The sequence below is a fragment of the Salvelinus fontinalis genome, chromosome 6 (genome assembly GCF_029448725.1).
Source record: "Salvelinus fontinalis isolate EN_2023a chromosome 6, ASM2944872v1, whole genome shotgun sequence".
Classification (NCBI taxonomy): domain Eukaryota; kingdom Metazoa; phylum Chordata; class Actinopteri; order Salmoniformes; family Salmonidae; genus Salvelinus; species Salvelinus fontinalis.
This window is the reverse complement of record NC_074670.1, coordinates 10,498,230-10,521,978: the sequence shown is the minus strand read 5'-3', so window position 1 is coordinate 10,521,978 and position 23,749 is coordinate 10,498,230. Positions and strand designations below refer to the sequence as shown.

The following is a 23,749-nucleotide window of genomic DNA, read 5'->3' as shown; positions in this document are numbered from 1 at the left end:
AGGAGTGCCTGCATATGCGCAGTTCGGCGCCAGACGAGTTTATTTTTAATCTATGGTATAATGGCGTTCGCAACAATAGGATGCGCATTCTGCCATCTACTGTGCGCGAGGATAATAAGGATCCCCAAAAATATTTTTTGGGGGGTAAAAATAAATAAAATATCATACAAACTATCAACAACAAAAAATACTGCACAAAAACAACCTGCTTTTCTGTAAAAACGAATTCTAATCAGGTCCCTACACAGGCTCAGATTACCAATTTATTTGTATTACATTCATACAGAATTTCTATAAGAATATAAATGTGAGAACACTACTGGTCAAAACTTTAAGAACACCTACTCATTCAAGGGTTTTTCTTTATTTTTACTATTTTCTACATTGTATAATTAAAATAAAGACATCAAAACTATGAACTAACACATATGGAATCATGTATTAACCAAAAAGTGTTAAACATATCAAAATATATTTTAGATTCTTCAAAGTAGCCACCCTTTGCCTTGAAGACAGCTTTGCACACTCTTGGCATTCTCTCAACCAGCTTCATGAGGTAGTCACCTGGAATGCATTTCAATTAACAGGTGTGCCTTCTTAAAAGTTAATTTGTTGAATTTCTTTCCTTTTTAATGTGTTTGAGCCAATCAGTTGTGTTGTGACAAGGTAGGGGTGATATACAGAAGATATCCCTATTTGGTAAAAGACCCCTAATTTGGCAGCAGCTACTCTTCAAATCAAATCAAATTGTATTTGTCACATGTACCGAATACAACAGGTGTACAGTGAAATGCTTACTTACAAGTCCTTAACCAACAATGCAGTTAAGAAAAATACCAAAAAAATTAAGAAATAAAAGTTACAAATAATTAAAGAGCAGCAGTAAAATAACAATAGCGAGTCAATGTGTACAGTACAGAGTCAATGTGCGGGGGCACCGGTTAGTCAAGGTAATTCAGGTAATATGTACATGTAGGTAGAGTTATTGAAGTGACTATGCATAGATAATAACAGAGTAGCAGTGTAACCGGTGTGAAATGGTTAGCTAATTAGCGGGGTGCGCGCTAATAGCGTTTCAATTGGTGACGTCACTCGCTCTGAGACCTTGAAGTAGTTGTTCCCCTTGCTCTGCAAGGGCCGCGGCTTTTGTGGAGCGATGGGTAACGATGCTTCGTGGGTGTCAGTTGTCGATGTGTGCAGAGGGTCCCTGGTTCGAGGCAAGGTACGGAAAGCTATACTGTTACAGCAGCAGCGTGAAAGACGGGGAGGGGGCAATGCAAATAGACTAGGGTAGCCATTTGATTAGATGTTCAGGAGTCTTATGGCTTGGGGGAAGAAGCTGTTTAGAAGCCTCTTAGACCTAGACTTGGCGCTCCAGTACTACTTGCCGTGCGATAGCAGAGAGAACAGTCTATGACTAGGGTGGCTGGAGTCTTTGACAATTTTTAGGGCCTTCCTCTGACACCGCCTGGTATAGAGGTCCTGGATGGCAGGAAGCTTAGCCCCGGTGATGTACTGGGCCTTACGCACTACCCTCTGTAGTGCCTTGCGGTCGGAGGCCGAGCAGTTGCCGTACCAGGCAGTGATGCAACCAGGCAGTGATGCAACCAGTCAGGATGCTCTCGATGGTGCAGCTGTACCTTTTGAGGATCTGAGGACCTATGCCAAATCTTTTCAGTCTCCTGAGGGGGAATAGGTTTTGTCGTGCCCTCTTCACGACTGTCTTAGTGTGCTTGGACCATGTTAGTTTGTTGGGGATGTGGACGCCAAGGAACTTGAAGTTCTCAACCTGCTCCACTACAGCCCCGTCTTCCTGGGGTCCAATAAAATTGAGGCAGTTATACAATTTTAAAAACATTACAATACATTCACAAAAGATTTCACAACACATTAAGTGTGTTCCCTGGTGCCCCTACTCCACTACCACATATCTGCAACACAAAATCCCTATTTGGTAACCTACATTCGAAAACGAAACCTACCAATGTGGCGTAGCCTAATGACGCTCTAGCTGAGAAACACAAACGGTGTGTCTGGCACACGTGATCACTTATGGCATCTTTGGCAAGTGTCCCTTATCATTTGCTAACGAAACCTGCTGCAATATAGATAACCCGAGGAAATTGCTCTAGCAAACCACAAAAACCACAGCCAGGAAGCATAGGAACTGAGAAGTGGTCTTTGGTCACCACCTGCAGAATCACTCCTTTTTTGGGGGTGTCTTGCTAATTGCCTATAATTTCCACCTTTTGTCTATTCCATTTGCACAACAGCATGTGAGATTTATTGTCAATCAGTGTTGCTTCCTAAGTGGACAGTTTGATTTCACAGAAGTGTGATTGACTTGGAGTTACATTGTGTTGTTTAAGTGTTCCCTTTATTTTTTTGAGCAGTGTATAAACGCAACATGTAAAGTGTTGGTCCCATGTTTCATGAGTTGAAATAAAACATCCCAGAAATTGTCCATACGCACAAAAAGCATATTTCTCTAATTTTGTGCACAAATATCTTTACATCCCTGTTAGTGTGCATTTCTCCTTTGCCAAGATAATCCATCCACCTGACAGTTGTGGCATATCAAGAAGCAGATTAAACAGCATGATCACCTTGTGCTGGGGACAATAAAAGGCCACTCTAAAATGTGCAGTTTTGTCAAACAACACAATGCCATGTTTTTAGGGAGCGTGCAATTGGCCTTCTGACTCCAGGAATGCCCACCAGAGCTGTTGCCATAGAATTTAATGTTAATTTCTCTATTATAAGCCACCTCCAACATCATTTTATATAATTTGTCAGTAGTTTAAGAGAATTTGTCAGTAGTCCAACCTGCCTCACAACCGCAGACCAAGTGTATGGCGTTGTTTGGGCGGGCAGTTTGCTGATGTCAACATTGTGAACAGAGTGCCCCATGGTGGCGATGTGGTTATGGTATGGGCAGGCTTAAGCTACAGACAACGAGCACAATTGCATTTTATCGATGGCAATTTAATACCGTGACGAGATCCTGAGGCCCATTGTCGTACCATTCATCCTCCACCATCAACTCATGTTTCAGCATGATAATGCACAGCCCTATGTTGCAAGGATCTTTACACAATTCCTGGAAGCTGAAAATGTCCCAGTTCTTCCATGGCCTGCATACTCACCAGACATGCCACCCATTGAGCATATTTGGGATGCTCTAGATTGACGTGTACGACAGTGTGTTCCAGTTCCCGCCAATATCCAGCAACTTTGCACAGCCATTGAAGAGGAGTGGGACAACATTCCGCAGGCCACAATCAAAAGCCTGATCAACTCTATGCCAATGAGATGTGTCCATGCATGAGGCAAATGGCGGTCACACCAGATACTGACTGGTTTTCTGATCCACACCTCTACCTTTATTTTAAGGTATCTGTGACCAACAGAAGCATGTCTCTATTCCCTGTCATGTGAAATCCATAGATCAGGGCCTAATGAATGTATTTCAATTGACTGATTTCCTGATATGAACTGTACCTCAGTAAAACCTCTGAAATTGTTGCATGTTTTGTTTATAATGTTGTTCAGTATAGTAAAAACGTGTTTCGTAAGCCTATCAATACTTACACCCCTCATATCCTCTGTCTTGTCCTCAAGAGCAATTAATAACATAATTAGTCACTAAACCTAGGGCTATGTGTGAGAGGCCGATTACCATAGAGTGAACAAGATCTGACGAATGGCTTTCTGACAGATCAATACAGAGTGGTGAACTAACGTGAATGCATCTATTTATCATTTTGAGACTATGTGGTGGGTACTGAAGAACAAGATATTTCAAGTGTGGCAGGAGGTGTAAACTAATTTAAAACGACAGCCACCAGAGGGCAATATTGTCAAGTTAGTGATAGCACGGTGCGCAGCAACACCTCATTGAAGAAGAGGGGGCATCTGAAGTGATGCGGGAGCCAGTGAAATAATCTGTGGGACTGTTCTCCAACCGTCTTTCATAAAGAGGAAAGGGGGAGACACAACTACATTGGACGTCAAGAGGGCAGGTTCCTCTATCGCTGCTGATATAAACAATGGATTGAGAATGGGGTTTGGTTCTCTGTGTGGTGAAGTCATCTTTCTTAGCCGAGTTTACTCAAATCGGAGCTTTTGAATTTGAAAAGTTTTTTTTGTCAGCATCACTGGTTTGGGATTATTTTTGTTCATGTTTTTATAAGGTGAGTTTAGAATCAATGACAACGTATTTGCATAAACATGCATTGAAAATTGTTGATATTGAAGATTTTTTAATATTATCTGTTATAATTCACTTTGTTGATCAAAATGTTTCTGATGATGGAATTCCCCCAGTTTTACAAAGGTCTAGTTTATTATGTGTGACACCTGCCTGTAGATTCTCAAGGCTTTTTTTTCAAGGTTGAATAATTGACTGGTTGTAGGAAAGGCTACATCGATCATATCTTTTGCCAGTGTTGCAGGAAAATATGTTGGTAACAGTACTTCAAATATGTCCAGCAACAATAAGGTCATATCTACCTGTCACCGTACCTGTTCTTGCCAATCTGCGTTATTATGCAACTGAGTTGGGCTGTGGAACCTGGTGGTGTTTTATTTCATCTGTATGAAGTTCTGAGCATCCTTCATTCACCCTGGATGGATTAACAGGGCAGGGTCGTTACGGTTTCCAGTCACCTAATATCAACAGGGATAATATCAACACTAGAGTACCCAGCTAGCACATCATCTTCTAAGAACCATATGTTTCTTAGTGCTTGGCGAGAGTGGGGTTGTCCTAGGGTTATTTTGCATACAACCTTCCCATAACGTTTCCTACAGGTTTCCTCTATTCAAAGTCATGTTCTCAGAATGTTCAGAGAACGTTAAGAAACAACGTCCTTCTGTGGGAATTTCAGTACTTCAGCATAACGTTTCCTACAGGTTTCCTCTTGGTTCTATTTAAAGTGATGTTCTCAGAGAATTAAGAAAACTTTCCATAAAAAACACAAGAAAACATGAGTATAGTTCAAAGAACATTCTAAGAATATTATTTTAAAACATATACGTTCTGTTCTCAGCATCAACAAAACTCTCTCTATCCTCTATCTGGTTAAGTGTGTTCAGGTGTGTTGGCCTCACCCACTAATTGGCCACATCTGATGTTAATGAGTGCTTGTTTCCTTTGACATAGGGTCTGTTTGAATTGACTAAAATGAACAGCTTTGTATGAGTAAAAAAACATGTCATGCTAGCTCCATCCTGATGGCACAGTCGACTCATTTCATGGATCGGGAGCAGGAGATCATAGGTTTGAATCTCCCAATAATACAAAAAAGTGACCTTTATTTAACTAGGCAAGTCAGTTAAGAACAAAGTCTTATTTACAATGACAACCTACACCTGTCAAACCCGGGCAACTTGTGCACCACCGTATGGGACTCCCAATCATGGCCGGTTGTGATACAGCCTGGATTCGAACCAGGGTGTCTGCAGTGACACCTCTAGCACTGAGATGCAGTGCCTTAGACCGCTGTACCACTCGGGAGCTCAATGCCATGCCATACCAAATTAAAAATACTTTTTTTTTTTTTTAAATGCCTAAGCAAATACATTTCCATGTGTCTTATCTGTGCTTGGACTTTTAAAACAGTTAAACTAAGCTAGCAGTCTTATTGAAACATGTTCTTAGAACGCTATTTAGTTACCTTCAAATAATCTATAATTTCCGTTCTCAGAACGTTAATAAAACCTCCCAGGAAAACTTTCAGGGAACCATAGAAAAACGTTCTCAGAACCTCCCTACAACCTAAAAACGTACATTCCTAGAACAGGAGAAATGTTCACTTCCGTTCTCAGAGTGTTTAAATAACTTTCAGTTTTAACGGTCAGGAAACTTATGGCTTCGTTCCCAGAATCAATCATGTACATTCCCACAACTTCCAAGGAACTACATTTGCTAGCTGTGTATGCTATTACATGTTAGTCATCTAGCAGATGCTAGCTGTGTATGCTATTACATGTTAGTCATCTAGCAGATGCTAGCTGTGTATGCTATTACATGTTAGTCATCTAGCAGATGCTAGCTGTGTATGATATTACATGTTAGTCATCTAGCAGATGCTAGCTGTGTATGCTATTACATGTTAGTCATCTAGCAGATGCTAGCTGTGTATGCTATTACATGTTAGTCATCTAGCAGATGCTAGCTGTGTATGCTATTACATGTTAGTCATCTAGCAGATGCTAGCTGTGTATGCTATTACATGTTAGTCATCTAGCAGATGCTAGCTGTGTATACTATTACATGTTAGTCATCTAGCAGATGCTAGCTGTGTATGCTATTACATGTTAGTTATCTAGCAGATGCTAGCTGTGTATGCTATTACATGTTAGTTATCTAGCAGATGCTAGCTTTGTGATTTAAACTACCAACCTTTCAGTTACTGGCCCAACACTTTTAACCACTAGCCTACCTGCCACCCTGTTGCACTGCCCTACTTTAGACTAACATCTCTCCCAGGCTTTCAATAGAACAATTTTTCCTGATCAACACCCTGAACTTGAACCAAGAACAGTGCTTGACTTGGGCAGGAGCTCACCGAAGCTGAGTACTGGCACCTCAACATTTCTACTGCTTGATCTCCTGTTCCTCTTATAGAATTCTAGCTCAAAAGTATTTTAGGTCTCCTGCTCCTAAATATAAACATGAGTACCGGCACCTATTTCAGTCCAATTCAAGCACTGACCAATAATCGAGATTGACACAAAAATTGCTTGCTTCTGAAGGCATGTAAAATAATAACAATAATAATACTTTTTAAATAAAGACATGTAGCTGACACACATGTGGGCATTAGCAAAAAATATAGTAAATTGATCAAGAGAATTATACCTAACCAAATGATCTTGGCTGATCAAGTGCAGCTGCATGCCTACACACAAACAGTTGCTCAGAGAGAGAGCAGTTACAGGGAGTTCCCCCTAAAAGAAGCCAGCAAGGAACTGAAAGGGATGTTTCTATGAATATGCAAATACACCTGAATCTCTCTCCTGTGAGTGGCTGAAAAACATAGCTGTGTTATTGACAGCTGAGTCTAACTCATACTGCTCCTATTGATAGCATTCACAGGAGGTTGACGGCACCTTAATTGGGGAGGACGGGCTTGTGGTAATGGCTGGAGCGTAACGAGTGGAATGGTATCAAATATATCAAACACATGGTTTCCATGGTTTCCAGGTGTTTGATGCCATTCCATTTGCTCCGTTCTGACCATTATTATGAGCCGTCCTCCCCTCAGCAGCCTCTTGTGATGCCTTTCCATTCCGTCCTACCCTGGCTTCTGTGTGTGTGTAAATGAATTAAGGCAACTCATTAATTCTCTGCCATTTTAAAAATAATGAAGAGCTGGGGTTTACCTTGTTAGCACTGACATGTGTTGGTAAACCTGATGAGCTGACCACTGTTAAATAAATAATGACATTCATTGGAAAGGTAAATGAATGGATATCCAACTAATAGCACACGCTTCCCTTTTGCTATTGAAATCCATTGTCAGTTTCTGGTCTGCCTCTGATAGCACATATGAGTAATGAGTAGTCCATGCACACTGACTGCTGTATGATTCATTGTTTTCAGGTTTAGTGTAAGAGGTGTTCTCTCACTGCCTTCTGTTTCCATGAGTAACAAAGAAGCATTTTTATCATTGAGAGAAATCAGCTTACTGAAACCAGGACGTCTTGAGGCATCACTTCAGACTGACTGTGACATGTAGACTTAAAATAAACGTGCCAAAAAGTTCATCCCCCCACAAATGTGTCCTTCGCCTTGCTGAGAATTCCATCACTACAGACAGAGAGTCCGAGATGATCCCCCCTCATGTCCCTGCATCTGGTTTTCAGTGGCTAGGGTGAAATTCAGAAAGTACCCTTTCACCTGTAATTGAGCTGAGCGACTTATGCTTTTTCAAACCCTATAGCCCTGGAGCACTGCGGATTGTGCAAGCTTTGGTTTCAGTCCAGCACCGACACAACTGATTCAAAGGTTTTTATCATAAGTAGTTGAATACGGTGTGTTAGTGCTGGGCTGAAGCAAAAGCATTCCTATAGTTTGACACTGTCAGAGTGAGCAGGTGTTGTAGTGTAGCTGTAACATTCTACCAGTGGGAGTGACATGTTGGACGTAGTATCTACCCACCAGTGGGAGTGACATGTTGAATGTAGTATCTACCCACCAGTGGGAGTGACATGTTGAACGTAGTATCTACCCACCAGTGGGAGTGACATGTTGAACGTAGTATCTACCCACCAGTGGGAGTGACATGTTGAACGTAGTATCTACCCACCAGTGGGAGTGACATGTTGAACGTAGTATATACCCACCAGTGGGAGTGACATGTTGAACGTAGTATCTACCCACCAGTGGGAGTGACATGTTGAACGTAGTATATACCCACCAGTGGGAGTGACATGTTGAACGTAGTATATACCCACCAGTGGGAGTGACATGTTGAACGTAGTATCTACCCACCAGTGGGAGTGACATGTTGAACGTAGTATCTACCCACCAGTGGGAGTGACATGTTGAACGTAGTGTCTACCCACCAGTGGGAGTGACATGTTGAATGTAGTATCTACCCACCAGTGGGAGTGACATGTTGAACGTAGTGTCTACCCACCAGTGGGAGTGACATGTTGAATGTAGTATCTACCCACCAGTGGAAGCTGCTGAGGGGAGGATGGTTTTCATGTGTTTGATACCATTCCATTCACTCCATTCCAGCCTTCCAGCCATTACATTATCCCCAGCTTACAATTGGCTCATTCATCCCCCTCCTCTCCCCTGTAACTATTCCCCAGGTCGTTGCTGCAAATGAGAACGTGTTCTCAGTCAACTTACCTGGTAAAATAACGGTAAAATAAATAAATAAATAAATACACGACATTCCAGCCATTTTTATGAGCCGTCCTCCCCTTGGCAGCCTCCGTTGGTACTCACCTCATTCTGACACCTCGTTGAATGACAACACACAACACACCAACACCAGGCAGGGATATTCCTCTCTCCTTTCAGCTGAAACTGATCCAAGCTTTACTTCTAAAGTTGCTTCTGAACCCATTACCCTCCCCAATGATTAAATACACAGCGTAAGAGCCAGGCCTTTGTTAGTGGAACCAGGTTTGAATCACATGGACGGGTTCATTCATCACTCATTCAGTGAAAGGGTAATTACTAGCGTCGGAATTTTGCTTAACTGGGTTCAGAAATATGCAGTGAGCTGCAGGGATTTCCAAGGAACTCAGGATGCAGTTGTATATTTGTCTGTTCTCCTGGCATGACACGTAGAAGTGGTGGTCAGGGGTGGAAATGGAACTCAACTTCGAAAGTACAGTACAACAGCAGAGGGTTTGGTAGCAAGGTGTGTCTGACGCTGTGAGAGTTTTAGAATGAAGGTTGGAAAAAAAGGGGATCCCTTCCCCGTGCTTCCATGGCAACTGTGAAATATACAGACCATATTCGAGTCAGAGCTCATTATGCAATGAATAGTTCAAGTTCATAGTAGCGTCCTGATTATCTGCAAAGAATATGCTAATTATAAGAAACGGGTACATTTCTTACGGTAGCAATATTGCCCAATCCTTAACCCTAACTTCAGTCAGGCGATGCCTCTACCCTCCATGGTGTTGACACAGGCAATAAGCAGACCCATTTAGTGTCTATTCCAATGGAGCATGGAGGTTAGTGTGAGTGGCAGCTCATACTCCCCCATAACATTCTCACACCATCAGTCCATCTCATCAACCATGAGAATAAATGATGTCATCCCCAGCCCTGAGCCTCATGCATCATGGGTAAGGAGAGAGGAAGGAGAATGCGTAACATTCAGATGATAGACGTTTGTATTTCAACCGTGTTTTGAAATGATATACTGTCATCAGATTATGTTGGGTTTGCTGTGAATAACATCTGGTATCCTCTAGGATTACTGGCCTCCTGGCTCAGGAAGTGGAGCTGAACAGGAGGGAAATGATACTGTAACTGACTGGCAATAATGTGACAATGATAATGCATTATCCAGTGCCAGGGGGAGTGATACAGGTGTAGGATCTTAATTGGATCCCTCTGTTGTAGGAGAACTTTCCAGGAAATGTAAAACTTGTAGTTTATTCAAGGTTTAAAATGTCAGATTTGATTTGCCCAAATGAAAAACACAAAAACATTTCCATTAACTATAATCCACATAGTTATCCACATTTCCTGTTGCTGCAGGATTATTTTCCTGCTGTACATAACTGCCTCAAATGAAGATCTACATCTGTACCTGACTTAGCGTGGGTAGCCTATAGCTCAGGTGATATTCTGACGTCTGAAAGAAGGAACATGGAGCAGATAAAGTCCTTCCTCATGCTCAGATCACACTGAGCTGCTGGGGGTCAAGCAGGCAATGGAAGGATATCCTGCTGGATTCCAGCAAAACCTCTCCAAGCCACTGGAATTTCCAGCTCATGTTGTGGAGATGAACCTAAAGCCTCTGTGAGACCTGACCAGGGGGAGTGCTGCTCATCACCAGGCCGAGAGTGCGATGGCAGGAGACAGGCAGAATGGGATTTACACAATACGGCTCTGGAAATGAAACATTAGACATGACATTCATTTAGCAGACATTCATATCCAGAATGGCTAATGCATTATGTCCGCTGGACTTCCAGAGTAGATTATCTTCCCTCGATGAAGGTCAATGTGTTCAATTGAGTTGTCCCTCTTTGTTCTTGATCTTCTGCTATTGAACACCAGGGTGCCGGCAACAGCCAGTGTTCTGTCTGTAATACGTTGCCATGGTGCCTGCTTCAGCACTTTTATGAGGCCTGCTGTGACAGAGAGCAGCAGCACATCCAGTCACAGCTGTTAACAAAGCCTTTACAGGTTGCCACTGTCTGAGGTCAGGGGTCTACTGCACAGACACATATACGTTAACACACACCACACACACGCACGCACGCACGCACGCACGCACGCACGCATTCACGCACACACACACACTTTAACAGTATGCACACATATACATCCATAATCCCACATACTGTATAGACAAATACACACACCTGCGTTTACAAACATAGAAGCACATTGCTACAGGCGTGTACTAGAATAGAGTTGGCTCCTGCAAGTAGCCTACTTGAGCAGAACAGAAATAGCATGGGCCTCAGCCAGAAAACAACGACAGTTCTTGAAAAATCGACCAGAAGTGCAGGGGAGTCAGGGCGTCGGTGCCTGTCTGTTCATTATTTATTTTGGGGTCATTTAGCAGACACTCTTATCCAGAGCGAGTGCATTCATTTTAACATAGCTAGGTGAGACAACAACACATCACAATCGTATCAAGTACATTTTCTCTCAACAAAGTATTTATCAGCAAAGTCAGTGCCACTGGGAAAATATTTGTTGTTGTTTATTTACTCACTGTCGTTCACTAGCTGTGCACTTGTCCTGTGTATGTGTGTGAAGGATGGTTAATATTGATATGCTGGCAGTGTGTATGCCTGGGAAAGAGTTTTTCATGGATTTACACTATGTAAACATGGCTGTTCATTTAGTGGTAATGTACGACCCTGTCAGCTGGTTATGGAGCTTCTGGTGGCTGGATGATCGATGATGGAGGATGGAGGTTTTGATGGATGAGCTTCAGTGGTGGTCAGTGACGTTTAAGATGAGGGAGGACAATTCTTTTTTTTACGAGCATGGCATTTCTATTACAGCATATTGGATGACTGTCAATCAATTCCATTCACTCAGCTCAATGTAACATCAATAGGTTTAGGCTACTACATGATACTCTAATTTGCCCTATACCCATCATGAGGTTGCTACAACCTAGAATATGAATGAACGTTTACAACATAGGTGCACAGGTCAAAATAACAATTGGAGTAATCAAGGTGTCCGACAATGACACATTCAATACCACCTTGCACACTCTTGCCTGCATCTAGGTGTATTCAGTGGTCCAACAGTTGCAAACGAGAGTTTCTATTGGATAATTGAGGGACTGTAGCTGATGACTAGATAATCAGTTTTCAGATATTCTGATGCCCACTAACAGACAAGAAGAGCAGATTGACTAGAGGCTGTGGTGTCTCACTCTCTCTCTCTCTCTCTCTCTCTCTCTCTCTCTCTCTCTCTCTCTCTCTCTCTCTCTCTCTCTCTCTCTCTCTCTCTCTCTCTCTCTCTCTCTCTCTCTCTCTCTCTCTCTCTCTCTCTCTCTCTCTCTCTCTCTCTCTCTCTCTCTCTCTCTCTCTCTCTCTCTCTCTCTCTCTCTCTCTCTCTCTCTCTCTCTCTCTCTCTCTCTCTCTCTCTCTCTCTCTCTCTCTCTCTCTCTCTCTCTCTCTCTCTCTCTCTCTCTCTCTCTCTCTCTCTCTCTCTCTCCCTCTCTCCACGGAGCGTTTAATTGCTCAGGGATCGGTCGGTGGGACTGTTATTCTGCGATGTCGCTAGCTATTAGCCTGTCAGACTAAATCCAATTACTCAGAGAAGGACACTTTGATTAGAACACCACATTCTCTATCAGTTTCAATGAAAAGGGAAGTGGAATCTTCTGTCCTCGTCTGCTTCCCCAGGGCTACAGTGGTGGTAACCCTGTCTGTTTCCCCAGGGCTACAGTGGTGGTAACCCTGTCTGTGTCCCCAGGGCTACAGTGGTGGTAACCCTGTCTGCTTCCCCAGGGCTACAGTGGTGGTAACCCTGTCTGTTTCCCCAGGGCTACAGTGGTGGTAACCCTGTCTGCTTCCCCAGGGCTACAGTGGTGGTAACCCTGTCTGCTTCCCCAGGGCTACAGTGGTGGTAACCCTGTCTGCTTCCCCAGGGCTACAGTGGTGGTAACCCTGTCTGCTTCCCCAGGGCTACAGTGGTGGTAACCCTGTCTGCTTCCCCAGGGCTACAGTGGTGGTAACCCTGTCTGTTTCCCCAGGGCTACAGTGGTGGTAACCTTGTCTGTTTCCCCAGGGCTACAGTGGTGGTAACCTTGTTTGCTTCCCCAGGGCTACAGTGGTGGTAACCTTGTCTGTTTCCCCAGGGCTACAGTGGTGGTAACCCTGTCTGTTTCCCCAGGGCTACAGTGGTGGTAACCCTGTCTGCTTCCCCAGGGCTACAGTGGTGGTAACCCTGTCTGTTTCCCCAGGGCTACAGTGGTGGTAACCCTGTCTGCTTCCCCAGGGCTACAGCGTTGGTAAACCTGTCTGTTTCCCCAGGGCTACAGTGGTGGTAACCCTGTCTGTTTCCCCAGGGCTACAGTGGTGGTAACCTTGTCTGTTTCCCCAGGGCTACAGTGGTGGTAACCCTGTCTGCTTCCCCAGGGCTACAGTGGTGGTAACCCTGTCTGCTTCCCCAGGGCTACAGCGTTGGTAAACCTGTCTGTTTCCCCAGGGCTACAGTGGTGGTAACCCTGTCTGTTTCCCCAGGGCTACAGTGGTGGTAACCTTGTTTGCTTCCCCAGGGCTACAGTGGTGGTAACCCTGTCTGTTTCCCCAGTGCTACCGTGGTGGTAACCTTGTCTGAATTAACAAGCTGCTGTTGTCTTCTGATCCATAGTATCACTTTCTTTCGATTAGTTATTTTCAAGCCAAGAGCTTGGGACTATAAGGTTCTATCTGCATATTTGTCAGATTTATGTTATTGACATAGTCTTGTTCTGTTCTATGTTGTCTACCTATACAGTACTCTAAATGACCCCAATTCATGTTGTTACGTTCAAAAGAATAGAAGATAAAAAATAGCTGACACCATTCAAACCAATGAGGGTTTGGAACTTCAATGCCAATTATCTCAGAATCATCTTTTTGCAGATAGAACCTAGTCCCACGCTCTCAAAGGGATATAAGAGATAGCCTATCACTGCACGAGCATGAGATCTGGTATTAGTCCATTTTTATTTTTGATTTATTTTTGATTTTCACCTTTATTTAACCAGATAGGTCAGTTGAGAACATGTTCTCATTTACAACTGCGACCTGGCCAAGATAAAGCAAAGCAGTGCGACACATACAACAACACAGAGTTAAGCATGGAATAAACAAACATACAGTCAATAACACAATAGAAAAGTAAATATATACAGTGTGTGCAAATGAGGTAAGATAAGGGAGGTAAGGCAATAAATAGGCCATAGTGGTAAAATACTTACAATTTAGCAATTAAACACTGGAGTGATAGATGTGCAGAAGATGAATGTCCAAATAGAGATACTGGGGTGCAAAGGAGCAAAAAAAAAATAACAGTATGGGGATGTGGTAGTTGGATGGGCTATTTACAGATGGACTATGTATAGGTGCAGTGATCTGTGAACTGCTCTGACAGCTGGTGCTTAAAATTAGAGAGGGAGATATGAGTCTCCAGCTTCAGTGATTTTTGCAATTCTTTCCAGTCATTGGCAGCAGAGAACTGGAAAGACGGCTAAAGGAGGAATTGGCTTTGGGGGTGACCAGTGAAATATAACTGCTGGAGCGTGTGCTACGGGTGGGTGCTGCTATGGTGACCAGTGAGCTGAGATAAGGTGGGGCTTTACCTAGCAAAGACTTATAGATGACCTGGAGCCAGTGGGTTTGGCAACGAATATGAAGCGAGGACCAGCCAACGAGAGCATACAGGTCGTAGTGGTGGGTGGTGTAAGGGGCTTTGGTGACAAAACGGATGGCACTGTGATATACTGCATCCAATTTGCTGAGTAGACTGTTAGAGGCTATTTTGTAAGTGACATCGCCGAAGTCGAGGATCGGTAGGGTGGTCAGTTTTACAAGGGTATGTTTGGCAGTATGAGTGAAGGATGCTTTGTTGCGAAATAGGACGCCGATTCTAGATTTAATTTTGGATTGGAGATGCTTAATGTGACTCTGGAAGGAGAGTTTACAATCTAACCAGACACCTATGTATTTGTAGTTGTCGACATATTCTAAGTCCAGAGTAGTGATGCTGGACGTGCGGGCAGGTGCGGGCGGTGATCTGTTGAAGAGCATGCATTTAGTTTTACTTGCATTTAAGAGCAGTTGGAGGCCATGGAAGGAGAGTTGTATGGCATTGAAGCTCGTCTGGAGGTTAGTTAACACAGTGTCCAAAGAAGGGCCAGAAGTATACAGAATGGTGTCATCTGCGTAGAGGTGGATCAGAGCATCACTAGCAGCAAGAGCTTGATTGGAATCATCACTTCACATCTCACGGATCTCATTTACCTTGACGGTCTAATTGGAGGGTTGAGATTAATTAGGTGATTGCTGGACAGGAAAATGCTATCATATCCTGTCTGGTGTGCTCATCAAATCAGCATGGGATAATTAGTAGCAGTTTGACAGCTGTGGGGGCGGAGTGGCTTCTAAAGGAACAAAGAGCCCTCGTGATTATCAAGTTTCCTGAATGTACAGTGTTTGGGGATGTTTGTGTGTATTTGTGAATAAAGTAGAGGAAGTGTGTGTGCGCATGCGTGCGCGCCTGCGTGTGCAGTAATCACTGTGACATGTGTGTTTGTCTCCCTCGCAGAAGACTCGCCACACACACACCATGAGCAACATCTATGAGTCTGCGGCCAACACCCTTGGTCTGTTTAACAGCCCGTGCCTGGCCAAAGTGGAGCTGCGGGTGACCTGCAAGGGCATCTCAGACCGGGACGCCCTGTCCAAGCCAGACCCCTGCGTCCTCATCAAAATGCAGTCCCACGGACAGTGGCTGGAGGTAAGTGGCCTCTCACTCTGTTCTGACAAGTAACTAACATTGCAGTGCCAGTCTTATTATAATTTGCAATATAAGAACCATCTTCAATGTTAACAGTGGTGTAATATTTAAGGATCAATTGGAGGATATGTCCTATAGATGGTTCTGTTGAATCCTAAATCCCCTCAGGGCTTTCCTTGGTGAGATAGATCTCAGAAGGTGATTACAGATCACTACATGGACTTTCTGAAGAGCTGAAGATATGTGGAATCAAAGACATTGGCTTGCTAACGGACTGAGAGATTTCCTTCTCTTACTATCCTTTATGTATTTTTACATGTTGATTTGGTTCACCTCAAGGATGTGGAATATACAGTATTACCAGCTATGAAGTTTGCCTAGTAAATGTATATGAATTTCTGAACGCTTCTCCAAATAAGTAAGAGAATTCTGTCAAAAGAGATATTAATTCGCAGGAAATTAATTTGCATAATAAAGCTATTTGCTGAGTAAAGAAAAAGAAACCCATAAACGTCTTAATCAATGTGTTTACCAAACCAAAATGAGGTACCAATCAACACTCCAAAACTGATGATTGGACATTACATCCGTGTTACATTTGTACATCTTAGTCATCAGACTCTCTTATCCAGAGCTACTTACAGTTAGTCCATTCATCTTCAGATACAGTGCCTTCAGAATGCATTCAGACCTCTTGACTTTTCCCACATTTTGTTGTGTTACAAAGTGAGATTAACATGGATTTAATTGTCCTTTTCTGTCAACGATCTACACAAAACGCTCTGTAAATACGTCTTCACCCCCCTGAGAGCTACAGTGGAATCACCTTTGCACACTGGGATTATACAATATTTGCACATTATTCTTTAAAAAATTCTTCAAGCTCTGTCAAGTTGGGTGTTGATCATGGCTAGTCAGCCATTGTCATGTCTTGCCATAGATGTTTAAGCTGATTTAAGTCAGACCTAGGCCACAGAGGAACATTCAATGTTGTCTTGGTACGCAACTCCAGTGTATATTTGGCTTTGTGTTTTAGGTTATTGTCCTGCTGAAAGGTGAATTTGTCTCCCAGTGTCTGGTGGAAAGCAGAGTGAATCAGGTTTTCCTCTAGGATTTGTTCTGTGTTTAGCTCTATTCCGTTTCTTTTTATCCTAAAAAACTCCCTAGTCCTTGCCGATGACAAGCATACCCACAACATGATGCAGCCACCACCATGCTTGAAAATATGAAGAGCGGTATTCAGTGATATGTTGTGTTGGATTTGCCCCAAACCTAATGCTTTGTATTCAGGACATAAAGTTAATTTCTTTGCCACATTTTTTGCAGTTTTACTTTAGTGCCTTATTGCAAACAGGATGCATGTTTTGGAATATTTTTATTCTGTACAGGCTTCCTTCTCTCCTCCCCGACAATTAGGTTAGTATTGTGGAGTAACTACAATGTGGTTGATCCATCCTCAGTTTTCTCCCATCACAGCCATTAAACTCTGAAGCTGTTTTTTAGTCACCATTGTCCTCATGGTGAAATCCCTGAGTGGTTTCCTTCCTCTCTGGCAACTGAGTTTGGAAGGACGCCTGTATCTTTGTAATGACTGGTTGTATTGATACACCATCAAAAGTGTAATTAATAAAGGGATATTCAGTGTCTGCTTTATGACTTTTTCCCCCATCTACCAATAGCTGCCCTTCTTTGCGAGGCATTGCAAGACCTCTCTGGTCTTTGTGATTGAATCTGTGTTTGAAATTAATAGCTTGACTGAGGGACCTTACAGCTAATTGTATGTGTGGAGTCCATGCAACTTATTATGTGACTTGTTAAGCAAATGCTTACTCTTGAAATAATTTAGGCTTGCCATAACAAAGAGTTTGATACTCATTGACTCAAGCTAGGTGAGACAACAACACATTGCAATCGTGTCAAGTACATTTTCTCTGAACAAAGTATTTTAGGAAAGAGAAGTGCCCTGTTAGAGTTATTTAAGATACTCTTCAAAGAGGTAGGGTTTCAGACGTTTTCTGAAGATGGGCAGGGACTCCGCTTTCCTGACTTTAGGGGGAAGCTTGTTCTGCCTGCCAAGTGACCATGACAACAAAGCAGATGGTTGATCTCTCTATTTGTCCCTTAATCCAATTATTCCAGTTTTAATTGTGCCATTGATTTGTTTCATTGATTTGTTATTAACCGGTTGTCCATCTGGAGACAGAAATTAGCATTGTACTGCAGATGTGCCACGACGGCTCCAACGCACCCTGCTGTGTGTTGCGTCACTCAACAACATATTTACTAGTGCTGCTCTCCTGTGGACTTCATATCTGGTTAGAGATAATACAGTGCCTTGAAAAAGTATTCATCCCCCTTGGCATTTTTCCTATTTTGTTGCATTACAACCTGTAATTTAAATGGATTTTTATTTTTATTTCATGTAATGGACAAAAACAAAATAGTCCAAATTGGTGAAGTGAAATGAAAAAAATTACTTGTTTAAAAAAAAAATATATATATTTAAACGGAAAAGTGGTGCATGTATATGTATTCACTGTAACAATTCCAGTGGTGGAATAAAAGAGTCAGGTGCAGAGTGCAGGAATATCCTTGACAAGTGGATGTTTATTTCCTTCTAGAAATAACATAATATACGGCGACGCCACACAAAACACAGGGCGATGTAAAGAATATTGTCCAAGAGAAAATGTACATATAAATCCACTCCTGAAACACCACCAACACGTAACAGAAAAACAAGCCCGCACAAAAGACAGCGGGCAAACTGGGTTTAAATAACCCCTAACCTAAACACACAACAGGTGAAACAAATTAGACACACTCAAAGGAAAACAGAAAAGGGGATCGGTGGCAGCTAGTAGACCGGAGACGACGACCGCCGAGCGCCGCCCGAACGGGAAGAGGCACCATCCTCGGCGGGATTCGTAACAGTACCCCCCTCCCGACGCGCGGCTCCCGCAGCGCGCCGACTCCGGCCTCGAGGACGACCCGGAGGGCGAGGAGCAGGGCGCTCCGGATGGAGGCGGTGAAAATCCCTCAAGAGGGACGGATCCAAAATGTCCCCCACCGGTACCCAGCATCTCAGCATCCCAGCAACCCAGCAGACCCCTCGATGTCAAGAGGGGGAGGAGGGACCTCCGGCACCTCACCTTCCTGCAGAGGACCAGCTACCACCGGCCTGAGGAGAGACACATGAAACGAGGGGTTAATACGATAATAAGATGGAAGTTGTAACCTATAACACACCTCGTTTATCCTCCTCAGGACTTTAAATGGCCCCACACACTGCGGCCCCAGCTTCCGGCAGGGCAGGCGGAGGGGTAGGTTTCGGGCCGAGAGCCAGACCCTGTCCCCTGGTGCGAACACAGGGGCCTCACTGCGGTGGCGGTCAGCGCTCCTCTTCTGCCGTTCACTGGCCTGCTTAAGAGAGTCCTGGACCGCTCGCCAGGTCTCTCTAGAGCGCTGTACCCACTCCTCCACCGCAGGAGCTTCAGTCTGGCTCTGATGCCACGGAGCCAGGACCGGCTGGTACCCCAGTACACACTCGAAGGGCGACATGTTCGTTGATGAGTGGCGGAGTGAGTTCTGGGCCAACTCCGCCCACGGGACGTACCTCGCCCATTCTCCTGGCCGGTCCTGGCAGTACGACCTCAGAAACCTACCCACCTCCTGGTTCACTCTTTCCACCTGCCCATTACTTTCAGGGTGATATCCAGAGGTGAGGCTGACCGAGACCCCCAGACGCTCCATAAACGCCCTCCATACCCTGGACGTGAACTGGGGACCTCGATCAGATACGATATCCTCCGGCACCCCGTAATGCCGGAAGACGTGGGTAAATAGAGCCTCCGCAGTCTGTAGGGCCGTAGGGAGACCAGGCAATGGGAGGAGACGACAGGACTTAGAGAACCGATCCACAACGACCAAAATAGTAGTGTTCCCCTGAGATGGAGGAAGATCCGTCAAAAAATCTACCGATAGATGAGACCATGGCCGTTGTGGAACCGGAAGGGGTTGTAACTTCCCCCTCGGTAGGTGCCTGGGAGCCTTACTCTGAGCGCATACCGAGCAGGAGGAGACATAGAGTCTCACGTCCTTAGCCAAGGTGGGCCACCAGTATTTCCCTCTAAGACCACGCACTGTCCTCTCCACCCCCGGATGACCCGAAGCAGGTATTGTGTGAGCCCACCGAATCAATCGATCACGAACATCAAGCGGTACGTACCTACGGCCAGTCGGACACTGGGACGGCGCAGGTTCTACCCTCAACGCCCGCTCGATGTCCGCGTCCACCTCCCATACCACCGGAGCCACCAGACAAGAGGCGGGAAGGATGGGAGTCGGATCGAAGGGACCGGTCATCCGTGTCATAGAGACGAGACAGCGCGTCGGCCTTAGTGTTGAGGGAACCTGGTCGGTAAGAGATTGTAAATCTAAAACGAGTAAAGAACATTGCCCACCTCGCCTGACGCGGATTCAGTCTCCTCGCTTCTCGGATATACTCCAGATTGCGATGGTCAGTCCAGATGAGAAAAGGGTACTTAGCCCCCTCAAGCCAGTGTCTCCACACCTTCAGGGCTTTTACCATAGCTAGTAGCTCCCTGTCCCCCACATCATAGTTCCGCTCCGCCGGACCCAGCTTCTTAGAAAAGAAAGCACAGGGACGGAGCTTCGGTGGCGTACCCGAGCGCTGTGATAGCACGGCTCCAACACCAGCCTCGGACGCATCCACCTCCACTATGAACGCTAATGAAGGGTCCGGATGCGCCAACACGGGAGCCTCAGTAAACCGCGCCTTCAACTGGTTGAAAGCTCCCTCTGCCTCGGCTGACCACTGTAGACGCACCGGCCCTCCCTTTAGCAGTGAGGTAATGGGTGCCGCCACCTGGCCAAAACCCCGGATAAACCTCCGGTAGTAATTGGCAAACCCTAAAAACCGCTGCACCTCCTTTACCGTGGTTGGAGTCGGCCAATTACGCACGGCGTTAACGCGATCACTCTCCATCACCACCCCTGAGGTGGAAATGCGATAACCCAGGAAGGAAACGGCTTGTTTGGAGAACACACATTTCTCAGCCTTGACGTATAGGTCATGCTCCAGCAGCCTCCCAAGGACCCTGCGCACCAGGGAAACATGCGCGGCGCGTGTAGCAGAATAGATCAAGATGTCATCAATATACACTACCACACCCTGCCCGTGCATGTCCCTGAGAATCTCATCTACAAAGGATTGGAAAACGGCTGGAGCATTCTTTAACCCATACGGCATGACGAGGTACTCATAGTGGCCTGATGTGGTACTAAACGCTGTTTTCCACTCGTATCCCTCCCGAATACGCACCAGATTATACGCACTCCTGAGATCCAGTTTTGTGAAGAAACGTGCTCCGTGGAATGATTCCACCGCCGTAGCGATGAGAGGTAGCGGATAACTAAATCCCACTGTGATTGAATTTAGACCTCGATAATCAATGCACGGACGCAGACCTCCCTCCTTCTTTCTCACAAAAAAGAAACTCGAGGAGACGGGTGACATGGAGGGCCGAATGAACCCCTGTCTCAGAGCTTCCGTGACATATGTCTCCATAGCCAACGTCTCCTCCTGTGACAAGGGATACACATGACTCCTGGGAAGTGCAGCGTTCTCCTGGAGGTTTATCACGCAATCCCACCGTCGATGAGGTGGTAATTTGGTCGCTTTCTTCTTACTAAAAGCGATTGCCAAATCGGCATATTCTGGGGGAATGCGCACAGTGGAAACCTGGTCTGGACTCTCCACCGAGGTGGCACCGATGGAAACTCCCACACACCTACCTGAACACTCCTCTGACCACCCCTGAAGAGCTCCCTGTCTCCAGGAAATGAGGGGATTGTGAATGGCTAGCCAAGGAACCCCCAACACCACCGGAAACCCAGGTGAATCAATAAGGTAGAAACTAATCTGCTCCCTATGATTCCCCTGCGTTACCATGTCCAGCGGAATCGTGGCCTCCCTGATCAGCCCTGACCCTAGCGGTCGGCTATCTAAGGAGTGCACAGGGAAAGGAGGGTCTATCTGTACCAACGGAATACCCAACTTACGGGCTAGACCGCGATCCATAAAACTCCCAGCTGCGCCTGAGTCTACTAGCGCCTTATGCTGGAGAGAAGGGAAAAACGCAGGGAAAAAAATAACCAAAAACATGTGACCGACAGGAAGCTCTGGGTGAGTCTTGTGCCTACTCACCTGGGGTGACCGAGAAGTATTCCGCCTGCCATCTCTACTCCCAGAGGCGCCTCTCCAACACCGGTCTGAAGTGTGTCCTCTCCTGCCACAATAGGTGCAAGAGAAACCACCTCCTCCGGCCCCCCTAGATGCAGCCCCTCCCAACTCCATCGGAGTTGGAGTGGGAGGGCTGGGAGGTGGAACTGACAGGACCCCCTCTGAACGCCCGCGGGCAGCTAGCAGGTTGTCCAGTCGTATAGACATGTCAATTAACTCATCGAGAGAGAGTGTAGTGTCTCGACAAGCTAGCTCCCGACGGACGTCCTCCCGAAGGCTACATCGATAATGGTCCATCAGGGCCCTGTCATTCCACCCCGCACCAGCAGCCAAGGTCCGGAACTCCAAAGCGAAGTCTTGCGCACTCCTCGTCTCCTGTCTGAGGTGGAACAGTCGCTCACCCACCGCTCGGCCCTCCTGAGGGTGGTCAAATACGGCCCGAAAGCGGCGGGTGAACTCTGGGTAGTGGTCTCGAACCGAGTCTGGGCCGTTCCAGACCGCATTTGCCCATTCCAGGGCTCTACCCGTCAGACAGGAGATGAGGAGGCTAACACTCTCCTCTCCAGAGGGAGTCGGATGAACGGTGGCCAAGTAGAGCTCCAACTGGAGCAAAAACCCCTGGCACCCAGCCACCGCTCCGTCGTACTCCCTTGGGAGCGCGAGACGCAATGCGCCTGACCCAGATGCCGATGTTGATGGGGAAGGTTGCGCCGTCTGGGAAGGAGCTGGCGTAGATGTCGGGATACCACTCCTCTCCCATCGTTCCATCCTCTCCATCATCATGTCCATCGCCGACCCTATCCGATGGAGAACGGCGGTGTGATGAAGGACACGCTCCTCCATCGATGGAAGAGGGGTGGTTGCTGCTTCTGCTGACTCCATTACGTGGTGCGGGCTTCTGTAACAATTCCAGTGGTGGAATAAAAGAGTCAGGTGCAGAGAGCAGGAATATCCTTGACAAGTGGATGTTTATTTCCTTCTAGAAATAACATAATATACGGCGACGCCACACAAAACACAGGGCGCGTAAAGAATATTGTCCAAGAGAAAATGTACATATAAATCCACTCCTGAAACACCACCAACACGTAACAGAAAAACAAGCCCGCACAAAAGACAGCGGGCAAACTGGGTTTAAATAACTCCTAACCTAAACACACAACAGGTGAAACAAATTAGACACACTCAAAGGAAAACAGAAAAGGGGATCGGTGGCAGCTAGTAGACCGGAGACGACGACCGCCGAGCGCCGCCCGAACGGGAAGAGGCACCATCCTCGGTGGGATTCGTAACATTCACCCCTTTGCTATGAAGCCCCTAAATAAGATCTGGTGCAACCAATTACCTTTAGAAGTCACATAGTTTGTTAAATAAAGTCCACCTGTGTGCAATCTAAGTGTCACATGATCTCAGTATATATACACCTGTTCCGAAAGGCCCCATAGTCTGCAACACCACTAAGCAAGGGGCACCACCAATCAATGGGCACCATGAAGACCAAGGAGCTCTCCAAACAGGTCAGGGACTAAGTTGTGGAGAAGTACAGATCAGAGATGGGTTATAAAAAAATATCTGAAACTTTGAACATCCCACGGAGCACCGTTAAATCCATTATAAAAAAAATTGAAAGAATATGGCACCACAACAAACCTGCCAAGAGAGGGCTGCCCACCAAAACTTACGGACCAGGCAAGGAGGGCATTAATCAGAGAGGCAACAAAGAGACCAAAGATAACTCGGAAGGAGCTGCAAAGCTCCACAGCAGAGATTGGAGTATCTGTCCATAGGACCACTTTAAG

General features: G+C 45.4%; 1 protein-coding gene across 2 annotated transcripts in view; it reads left to right on the top strand.

Annotated features, from left to right (window-relative positions):
* Positions 1-3,936: 3,936 nt before the first annotated feature.
* cpne4a (copine IVa) overlaps positions 3,937-23,749 on the top strand; it is a 105,458-nt gene continuing 85,645 nt past the window's right edge. The window contains exons 1-2 of one of the 2 annotated variants that reach the window (XM_055924842.1): positions 3,937-4,193; positions 15,494-15,685. In XM_055924842.1, the coding sequence (XP_055780817.1) occupies positions 15,515-15,685 (171 nt within the window). In that variant the 5' untranslated portion in view covers positions 3,937-4,193; positions 15,494-15,514. The remainder of the gene's footprint in view (positions 4,194-15,493; positions 15,686-23,749) is intronic. The other variant, XM_055924841.1, reaches the window with a different exon arrangement.